Source organism: Epinephelus moara, chromosome 8 (assembly GCF_006386435.1).
Source record: "Epinephelus moara isolate mb chromosome 8, YSFRI_EMoa_1.0, whole genome shotgun sequence".
NCBI lineage: Eukaryota > Metazoa > Chordata > Actinopteri > Perciformes > Serranidae > Epinephelus > Epinephelus moara.
Window position 1 is genome coordinate 7,007,440 of NC_065513.1, and position 11,706 is coordinate 7,019,145.

Sequence of the window (11,706 nt, forward strand, 5' to 3'; positions counted from 1 at the left end):
TCTTCTTTTCCTCGCAGATGACGGTTCGGGTTCATTCTCTCCTGTTGCGTGGTAAGTGTGGTCCATTCGCAAACTTTATAACTAAAGAAACTTTTCACTACTCTCTATTGACGAACTACTAACACTCTACTGTTTCTTCCTCCTTCTTCCTTCCTTCCGCTGTCTTCGTTGGTTCATTTATACACGCGAAACGCAGTCTCTGGCTGGCTGGATTGTCCACTCGGGCTGCCGTACATACATGGCGGCGCAAGATGGCGACCACTTTAAAGCAAGGCCCTTGCTATATGTATATATATAAAAGCATAATTATAAGTCTACGAAAACCAAACGAAATTTATTTTATAGCGATTATATACTTGTATAAACATATTAATGGGTAGAATATTCAGATTCAGATTCAGATTGACAATAAACCAGGCCAAATATTACACACTGGCCCTTTAAATTATGATATGCTCAATGTTCAGTATGGAATTTTTGCCCAATGAGGGAAATATAAGTGGCTACTTCAGCTTTAACCCTTGGAGGGGGGTTTACATAATTTGGGGCTGTGAATGAATGAATGGATGAATGAATGAATTAACTTATAAAGTTAATGCAGGTGATATGCAGTGTGCAGGATTTCATGGTTTTGTCACAGTTACGTTTTTGATCCAGTGCACCTGACCATAAGACTTTCTGGACTCTGTGGTCATCAGAACAGAAAGAATATCAGGCAGCAGTGACCGACCTGATGGGAGACATTCATCAACTTTTCTTTAGTGCTCAGTACACAGGACAGAGGTAGCTGCAGTACTCTACCTTCAGCACGGCCTCAGGAAAGTTTCTGTTGAAGAATCGAACCACCTCCTTTACATTAGAGCTGCTCTTGGTCCTCACTGTGATCATGTAGCCATCCCCAAACCTGGAACATGATCATAGGAACGTGATTGTTTTAAGCTACAGTCTCTGTTTGTCTTTGCCTGTCTGTGGCACAGCAGCCTTTAGTATTGATAGGCTATCACTTGTGATGTAGAACCAATCAAATAGTGTTGTGGGCGGGACACTGAGCAATGACAATATAAAGGCCATGTATAACAACAACAACAACAACAACAAAGGCGCTATATAAATGCAGTCTTTTTTACCAGAATATGACTGCCAGCTTTTGATATCAACTCCTTTTTAAAACAATGCAGATTCGAGCACATCTATAAATCACAAAGGAAGGTGGATGGTAATCCTCCTGACCTGTTCTTCAGGTGTTGGATACTGCCCAGGCATTTAAACCTGCCGTTCACCATGATGCCCAGTCTGGTGCACAAAGCCTCACACTCCTCCATGCTGCAGAGGACAGCATCAAATCACATATTAGGTACACTATGATGAAGAAGATGTGAAAGTAAGCATCAACAGTGAAAAGTATTCCACTCAGTGTTGGGACTGAGGTGTCTCACCTGTGTGATGTCAGCACTACAGAGCGTCCAGTCTTGATAATGTCCAGGATTAAATTCCAGAGGAATCTGCGGGCCTTTGGGTCCATGCCGGTGGTGGGCTCATCCTGAAAAACCCCAGTTTACAAAGTAAAAGGTACAACAATGATACTGTATTTACAGTTTACACTTATTGTATGTTGCCCTTCTACCATGCACACATGAAACTGACACGTTTCCCAGGATCAAATCCCCAAATTATACACATGAAATAATGATTCCTGTTTGTCCATCATTTCTATCAGTTATGATAACATCATACTCACAAAGGTACTAGCTGAGATCTGGGAGCACGCTGACATCACTAAAAACAAGTCAAATTTGAAAGTCGAGCTTACAGTAAGCTCATTTGAAATTGTGGCAATAATGCCTCATTGCACAGGAAACCATTGATCTATAAACTGCCATGGATGTTTACTGCTTGTTTGGGTGACAATGTTCCTGTGTGCCACATTTTTCTTTTCTAAATAAGTTTGACTATCCCGGGGTTAGTCCTGGAGGTATTTCCAACATGTTTGATTGTCTCCCATTAAAAAAAATATTTGGTCTGTTGTCAGGTCTACCTATTTCAAATACATACAACATTTCCATCCAAATGAGTCAAGTACTTCTAACATAAACCAAAATAGTGCTATTCATGTAAATGAATTAAATAAAACTGAGATGAACAGACTATGAGAATTCATGCAATTATAGCTCATACAATGTATCTAATTTTTTGGATATAGTTTATGTAATTACTGTTAATAAATTCTGTGTATTTCAATTGAAATGCATAAACCTGACAAAATACACCGAATAATTTCTTTGAGTCATGTTCTTTGTCCTGGCAGACTTACATTTTTTCCCTAGATCTTTAACTCTTTAACTGAGCACGATGTTGTGTTTAGAGTCTATCCAGGGCAGTTTTAGGCTTAGGCAAGCTAGGTGGTTGCCTAGAGCGCCCTCAGCTGGAGGGGCAGCAAAGAACAACAAAAATATTTTTTGTAGGGAGTAGGGTATAGCTACAGTAAAGGAGGCTGCAATTTCAGGAGCTAGTGTTTTTCACCACAGCACCACCTACCAAAGTGGATAACCAAAGACCACATTTCGATTTCAGATGACAGGCAACAAACAAGTGTGAGTACTAAAGGTGAATACAGTTTTATTTTGAAAGTTAACGTCGGCTTGCCAAAGTGTGCAATAAGTTTATGTAACATTAGCTATGTATAATAAGCTTATGATAGTTTGCTGCAACTGCATTAGCTTTTTTTTTTAAGCTACATAGATGCTACATGGACGTTTAGGGCAAGACCTCCTTATTTAACCTGTAGGCCTACTGTGTTAATTTCACTATCAACACAGGTGGGGTTCACAGGTGGTTGTGGTCACTTGTAATAAACCCCAATACTAATGACTATGTTGTCTGTGTTACTAATTCAGTGAAGTGGAAGAGTTTAGCAGAAGGATAGATAAGAAATTGACGACCATTCAACTGGTACTGTAAGTAGTGATGTTACCTACTGCACTGTTTGAGGTCTGAATATCGAAGAGTCAGGAAAAGTAAAAATTCTGTTGTCGTTCTATTGTCTATGTTTTTTTTCTCTCTCTCAGGAGTAGTTGGGGTTGGATATTATAGAATAGAATAGAATAGAATAGAATAGAATAGAATAGAATAGAATAGAATAGAATAGAATAAAATAGAACTTTATTCATGTCCAAAGGGAAATTCATTTATTGTTGCTTATTGTTTTTTTGTATAAAGTGTGTATGTGTCTGTGTAAAATACATATTATCTTGAATCAGCCTCCAGAGTCATCCCTGTGTCTTACCTCTTTCTAATCTTTAAAAATATCTGGTTGAGATCTAGTCGAGTCAGTTTTATCTATATCACACCAAATCATAACAGAAGTCTCTGTTAGTCTCTCAGGGCACTTTTCACATGGAGGTCTAGACTGTACATGCAGTTTTTATTTTTCCTGAGTATACTTAGCTAATTCTGCTAATTAAACAAACTGCAAGTCTTAGCAACCAAGTTGAATTGCAAGGCAAAGTAGAATTTGATGGAGTAAGTCTTTAAAACCATAAGTAATTGGTAGAAAGTAGTATTTGGGTAGAATAAACCTTTAAAACAGCAAATAATGAAAAAGAAAATTGTATTTTGGTGGAAAAAAACTTTAAAACTGTAACAGAAAGTATTTGAATGGAATACTGTCATGTTTGCACTTTTGCGGTCATTCAATTCAATAGGTGGCACTGTGGTGAAAAACTAGGGTCCTAGAACAGCAGTCCTGAAAGTGCAGCCTCCTTTGATGCAGGGATCTAATATTGTTTGTAGGCCTAATTAATTTCAGACACCCTTCTTCTTTTCAATACCATCTCTGACATCCAATGCCCATATTACATTATTAAAAACCCTCCTGCTCACTGTGTGCTAAACACCTGTTGCTGACAGGAGACTAAAGACTGACAAACTATGTAGAGGAACACATTGTTGGGGGCTGACGATCACTGTCCTATCATTAACTGAGATGGCTGGCTGACAGTTATTTTGTGACCTTGTGGTTCATTTGCTCACACTGCTGTTGAAGAATCATGTAGCAGGTTACTCATGTTTCATGCAAACATTATAATATAATGTAACAAGATCAGACTCATAACCAGGATATGGTTAGGCCACTGTGCACAGGCATGTCCTCAAATCCTGTCATGTAGTAGTAGTTAACTAAAGACAGCCTATAACAATAAATTATTACAGCCTGAAATTAGAATGAAAAAACAATGTTCAAAGCTGACACACACATTTGAGATCAAGACTAATACAGGCATTTTGATTAACATTCTGATGACCTGAATGCTGTCAGAATCAGCACCAATGAGCTCCATTAAAACACCAAAGGCACCGTGTTGTGAGTGAGTGAGCCTATCTAAAAATAAATAATTAAACGTTAAAATATTAAACGTTCTTTTAGTTTTTGTACAAATGCCAACTCACAGTGTACTCATGCAGCATATTCAAACGTCTTACCAGAAAGATGAGTGAGGGGTATCCAATCAGAGCGATGGCAGTGGAAAGCTTGCGTTTGTTTCCTCCGCTGTAAGTGCCAGCAGGCTTGTCTGAATACTTTGTCAACTCAAGCTTTTCTAATGCCCACTGCACTACCTAGAGGGGAGGAAGGGAGTTTGTGATGCTCCTCACAAATGTGGAAGTACAAACAAGTGTGTATGTATGAGTGTGTGAGACCCACCCTCTCCTGGTCTTTCCAAGGAATGCCACGGAGGCGAGTGTAAAGCTCCAAATGTTCTCTGGCTGTCAGGTCGTCGAACAGAGCATCAAATTGTGGACAGTAGCCGATACTCTGCTGCACGCGTAACAGGTCCTTTAGGATACTGCATACACACAAACACACATATACACACAAACACACACACACACACACACACACACACACACACACACACACACACACAAAGGAATGATTTCTCAATGTCTCTATATCTTTAAGGAACTGTTTACCATTAAAACCATCTATACTTCAGTCCAGAGACACAGCAAAATTAAATATCTGTTTCTGTCAATCTAACAGTGGTCCTGCAGCACCAAATTCATGCTAAGTGCACTATCCAAACATACATGGACACCCAAACGATCTGCTGGTTTCAGTTTTTCCATCAGATGTTGAGACCTGGCTGGAGGGATTTGCTCCCATTCAGCCCCAAGAGCATCAGTGAGGTCCAACCCTGATGCTGGCTGATTAGACCTGGCTCACAGTCAGCATTTCACCCCACTCTACTTAAATCGCTCAGCTCACTTTGGAAAGTACTTTGGAAACTTCACTGTCGAGCTCATAGCAGCCAATTTTTGACAGAAAATAGTGTGTGTGAAATACAACACTGGGTCGGGCATGGTTTAAACTCATGGTGTGAGTGGACCACTGACCTGTTTCCATTGATGAAGGCCTCTCCTCCAGTAGTACACTCGTCTCCTGTTAGCATCTTGAAAGTGGTGGTCTTCCCGGCTCCGTTCACTCCCAGCAGTCCAAAACACTCACCAGGCCGGACGCCCAGACACAGCCGGTCCACTGCGAGAATACGACCCATCTTCCTGGATTTATACACCTGAAAAAATATAGATACACATTAAAAAAGTTAGTGATGTTTGAGTTAAACATGCAGTTGTTTCTAAAAAAAAAACCCTGCAGCTTCTAGGGATTTTGTAAATGGTGATGAGCTGCCTGGATCAACCTTTGTCAGGTTCTCGATCTTCAGCATGTCGTTGTCGGCGTCTCCTCGCAACACTCTTCGTCTCTCGCAGGCCACATCTACATCATCATCGTCGATAGGCTGGCAGCTGACTGGCACCCTCCTGGACACACAAGCTGTTTTCAGTAAATAAGTACATGTGCACACACACAGTACATACACATACATAAACATACACAGATACATGAGAGGCCACGATTAGCCACGCACACCGCCACCATGTTCATGCTTATTCACTACTGTCCGGTCATACAAGCTTGCACCAGTGCAAGAGTAATATAAGTACACTATATTGTACACAGTAATTATTCCTTAGGGACATTATACACAATTGGAATGTAAGGCAAAGATTAACAGAGTACCAAAACCATTTGAGCCCTGACAAAGATATAAAGTGACTTTCAATAGAGGAGGGAGGGAGAAGGAAAATAAATAAATAAAATAAAAAGAGGGGGGGGGTGTAAGAAAGAAATCACAACAGAGGACATGGGAAGGAGAAGACAATAAATAAATAAATACACTTTACCAGTTCTATTAGTGAAACTGTGCATAGACCTACTGTGCTCTATATGATTAAATATCTTGAATTGGGAAATTTTATTACAGGGCATTAGGCAAAGTTTTGAGTTTACTTAAATGTGTCAAAACTGGGTTCCAGATGGAGAAGAATTTGTCACTAGATTCCCTAAGTGAATATTTAATCTTCTCTAACTGTATGAAGAGCATCAAGTCGCTTAACCACAAAGACACTTTAGGGGGGTGTTTTGATTTCCAGTGTAATAAAATTCTCCTGCGAGCGAGCAACGTTGTGAAGGCAATAATATTTCTGTGGCTTTCCCTAAATACAGAGTATTGGCCGACTGTGATTCCAAATATGGCTGCTGCTGCATTGGGTTGGAAATCAGTATTAAGTGCTTCAGATAGAAATTTGAAAATCATAGACCAGTAAGTTGTCAGAGCAGGGCATGACCAGAACATATGAGTCAAGTTGGCTGGAGTGTTCTGGCACCTGTCACAACTTGCATCTGAATCAGGGTACAACTTAGCTAATCTTGCTTTGGAGAAGTGAGCTCGATGTAGAACTTTGAATGGAGAAGTGAGCTCGATGTAGAACTTTGAACTGTATTATACTTAGTCTTGCACAAGAAGTACTATTGTTGACTCTTTGTAAAGCACAGTTCCATTCATCCTCCTCCATGTCCTCTCCTACCTCAGCTGTCCAATTCGCCCTAATCTTGGCAAGGGTTGTGTTTTTAAGAGAAGCTATATAGTCATGTATCCTTGCAATTAGCCCTTTTGATCTAAAAGGAATCTCTAACATGTTATCTAAGCCTGACACTGACAAGTTTGGAAAAGTGGGGTCCTGGCTCTGAAGGAAGTGGTGGACTTGAAAGTAACGGAATAGGCTGGACCTAGGAAGACCGAATTTGTGTGATAGGTCCTCAAAACTTGCAAATGTACCATTTATGTACAGTACATATGCTTAAATTTAGAAATGCCTTGTCTTTGCCAAAGAGAAAATGCAGAATCTAATTTAGCCGGGGGAAAAAGGTGGTTATTGCATATAGGACTCAAGCCAAGACAGTGTTTAAACCCAAAGTTCCGTCTGAATTGGAACCATATCTTAAGGGTATTGATGATGATTGGATTAACAGTGAAATGTTTGATAGAAAGTGGAGAACTGGAGGTGACTAGGGCTGTGAGAGAGGATGAGGTACATGATATAGATTCAAAATTACACCAATCTGTAGATGGAGAATGAAGCCAATACATAATTTTCTGAATATTTGCAGCCCAATAATAGTGACAAAGATTAGGAAGAGATAGGCCTCCCTGTGATTTAGGAATCTGTAGCACTTCTTTACGTATTCTAAGGGTCTCATTGTTCCATATGAATGAAATAAAAGCTTTGTCTATGGATTTAAAAAAAGATTTAGGAAGATAAAGAGGGACACATTGGAACAAATAAAGGAATTTGGGGAGTACATTCATCTTAATACAGTTAACCTTTCCTGCAAAGGACAGGTGAAGTGATTTCCATTTTTCCAAATCTAGTTTGACTTTCTCAATTAAGGGGAGAAAATTTTCTACATAGAGATTTTGCATATCTCTTGTGATGTTAATACCTAAGTACTTAAAGCCATGTCCAGACATTTGAAATGGTAAAACATTATCTGCAATTTGGAGAGCCAAGTCGTTGACAGGATAGCATTCGCTTTTACCAAAGTTCAGTTTATACCCCGAGAATGTACCGAATCTCTCCAGAGCATGGACAATATGGGGTGTATTTAGAACTGGGTTTGAAACATATAATAATAAATCATCTGCATATAATGATAATTTGTGCTCTACTCCTCCTCTATTAATTCCGCTTAACGATAACGGTCTAAGTGTAATGGATAAGGGCTAAATGGCTAGCACAAATAATGATGGGCTGAGTGGGCAGCCCTGACGGGTCCCCCTTGCAAGCTGGAAGTGTCGTGAACACTGATTATTTGTAACCACTGAAGCATAAGCTGTTTTTTAACCTACCTTAAAAAAATAAAACAGAATTTTAAACACACATTCTTGAGAATTGGGACAAATCATGTCCTACCAAATAAGCCTTTAAAATTATGATTTATCAGCATACTAATTCCATTTATGGTGTAAACAATTATTTTTAGAGGATTTATATAGATGGAATAAATATGATTTATAAAATATGATTATCATTTTTTAACTTCTAAATTTGCCCTGTTCCAGAAAACAGCCTTGTCACAGGCAAGAATTCACAATGTCAAACAATTTAAAACTGTGTTAAAAGCCTTCAAAATCTAAAACTAACAGTATGTACAGATAACACTGGTGTCATTTTTCCTGAGTATACAGTGCTAATTCTGTTAATCAAAGAAATTACAAGTCTTAGCAACCAATTTGAATTGTAAGGCAAAGTAGTATTTGTGGGAATAAGTCTTTAAACCGTAAGTAATTGGCAGAAAGTAGTATTTGGGTAGAGTAAACCTTTAAAACAGCAAATAATGAAAAAGAAAATTGTATTTCGGTGGAAAAAAAACTTTAAAACTGTAACAGAAAGTATTTGAATGGAATACTGTCATGTCATACATTACTGCTATAATCATCTTTGTTTATTTATTTATTTTTTTAATGAAAATTTCGGCCCTTTAAAGGTGTCACAGATTTTTGTCAACTCAATTAGATTTCTACAAAAACATAATTTAATCAGGCATAGAATGAGTTAGCTATAATGTCACAAGGACTCCTGTCTAACTTCCTGGTCTCAAAAAAGGCTGGAATGCTTCATTGAATAATGTTGCTATCGGGTGTGTCTGAACCATAACAGGATAACACTGTAGCCCTTCTAAATCCAAACGAAATAAAAATTATGGTGTAAAATGAGTATTTTGCTTAGAATTAAGAGAAGTTTTAGCCACTTTGAAAAATAACATGGCTTCTCACTACAACTGCTGTGAAATTCAGACAAAACTGAAGTTATTGTTCTTGGCCCCAAACACCTCAGAAACTAAAGTCTCCAAAAGGAGAACAGGAGCCAGAGCCTTCAGCTATCAGGCTCCTCTTCTGTGGAACCATCTTCCTGTTTCGGTCCATGGGGCAGACACCGTATTCGCATTTAAGACTAGACTTAAGACTTTCCTTTTTGATAAAGCTTATAGTCAGGGCCGGCTCAGGCTTGCCTTGAACCAGCCCCTAGTTAGGCTGACATAGGCTTAGTCTGCCAGGGGACCTCCTATAATACACTGAGCCTCTTCTCTCCTTCCCCCCTCTTTTGCTCTTATATTCTCAATAGTTGGTTCTTCTCTATTTGCTAAAATTCACGTCCTATTACTGCATATCTTTAACACGGCTTCTTCTCTGGAGTCTATGTGCTCCACTGTCTCACAGGTTCCCTCGAATTGCAGCTATGCTTGGCTCATGTGTCATGGTTGAGTTGCTGCTGTGGTCCTGCCTGATGCCGACTACTACTGCCGTTATTATTATCATCATACTGGTACTATTATTATACACATATGAATATTATTGTCACATACATACATTGTCATATATCAATATACATATAACATATATACTACCAAAATACTATTATTTTAATTCTTCTTCTTCTTCTTCTTATTATTATTATTATTACTATTATCTGTCTGTCCAAGGACAGAGGGATGTCGTATGCTGTAAAGCCCCCTGAGGCAAATTGTGATTTGTGATATTGGGCTTTATAAAACAAATTGAATTGAACTAAGAGTAGGTGATGACATGTTTTGCTCTGAAATCTGAGTGCGATTGCTGTTTTCACAAATGTTCAAATGAATTAAACCTGGAAGTTTAACACGCCAAATTTCAAACAACAACTGGTCCACACAAGCTAGGAGTGAATACGTGGTACCTGGTTTCAATAAAGTAAAAACAGCTGGCAAGGATCAGCGGATCTTTATACTTTTACTGGTTTTAGTGGATGGGCCTCACTGAATGTCTAGATACCACACTTAAACTACACTACACTTCAGCTACACTTTTTTACGTCTTTTGTAGCCTATAGTATATTTGTACACATTTCTGGCACATCTGCATTATTAAAATTCCTGCTGCTTTGGCTGATAGAAATGTTTTATTCACACTGCACAGAAAACAATCAGCTGGATTATTTTGATACTGAAGAAAAAGTCTGAATCTGAATTTGACCTCAATCAAAGATCCTAATACCTCTGTGAAGAGTGAGTTCTGCAGAGAGTACTAACATTTGTAGTATATCGTGTTGGCTGGGACATAAGGAAAACAAGTCTAATATTACTGCATTATCAAATGCAATGTGTGTTTATTTCAGAATGAGGTATTCATATTTGTTTGTATTGCTAGGAGAGAGAAAATAATGTTAAGAGAAAGTAAGTCATCAGTCAATCATCAGTGAATCATTACTCCAACTGTAAACATAACCTTCTTATGGTTGCATTGCATTATAATTAATTTCATTCTGCTGTGGGTGGAGCAGCTGGTATCTGTACCTTGTACACACTCACATACACACATCACTCACGGGGGTTTCCTGAGGAAGTTGTACTGGCAGAGGATGGTGATGAGGAAGCCAACAAAGCCTTCGATTGTCATGGCAACGAGTCCTCGGGTCACAATGTCCCACTCAAATGGAGACTTCATCTTGTCAAACTGGCCTGAAAGCAAACATTCACAACAGCTTATATCGTCTGACTTTATTCTCAAAGGTCCAAAGTGAAAGAAGTACAGGGCAGCTTTGTTTAGGCCAACTTTAAGGAACAAGGTTGACAGACTTTTTGTACTGTCAACAAATCCAGAAGTTCCAGACCAACAATAAAAGTATCCAGCTAACAAATTTGTTTTTGCAAAGCTTGATATGAAGCTCAGCATTTCTTTGTGCTTCATCCTTTCTCCATCCCACTCTCACTGCTTCCTCCAATCAGCTGACTATGGGTGTTGACTCTTCTAGTTATCCAAATAAACTTTGTCACGCTCTCTATCGGCTAATCAGGATGCTACTGCCACATTTTTTAAAATCTGCTCTCTCCTTTGCTGCTGTCAGCTGTCATTTTAGGCAGAATTGTCACACCCTCCTCCATCCCGTTCACCTCCAGCCATCCACGGTCTAGGACGAGCTCACCAAAAGTCCACTCCTCTCCTCATCCAGATCATCAGCACTTCTCCATTTTCTCCACATCTTCATCTCATCTCATCTTCACCACCACCAGTGTGTTGACCCTGGGGGGGTGTTCCCTATTCTACCATGGATAAAATACAGTGGTGTGAAAAAGTGTTTGCCCCCTTCCTGATTTCTTACTTTTTTGCATGTTTTCCACACTTAAATGTTTCAGATCATCAAACAAATTTAAACATTAGTCAAAGATAACACAAGTAAACACAAAATGCAGTTTTTAAATGAAGGGTTTTATTAATGAGGAAGAAAAAAATCCAAAGCTACATGGCCCTGTGTGAAAAAGTGTTTGCCCCC

The 11,706-nt window shown here is 38.9% G+C and overlaps 1 protein-coding gene across 1 annotated transcript in view; it reads right to left on the bottom strand.

Moving 5' to 3' along the window:
• Window positions 1-11,706, bottom strand: part of abca2 (ATP-binding cassette, sub-family A (ABC1), member 2) — a 68,523-nt gene that overhangs the window by 3,234 nt on the left and 53,583 nt on the right. Inside the window, 8 exon segments of the mRNA XM_050051355.1 lie at window positions 802-904; window positions 1,231-1,323; window positions 1,437-1,540; window positions 4,480-4,614; window positions 4,700-4,841; window positions 5,392-5,570; window positions 5,697-5,817; window positions 10,762-10,894. Coding sequence (XP_049907312.1) covers window positions 802-904; window positions 1,231-1,323; window positions 1,437-1,540; window positions 4,480-4,614; window positions 4,700-4,841; window positions 5,392-5,570; window positions 5,697-5,817; window positions 10,762-10,894 — 1,010 coding nt within the window.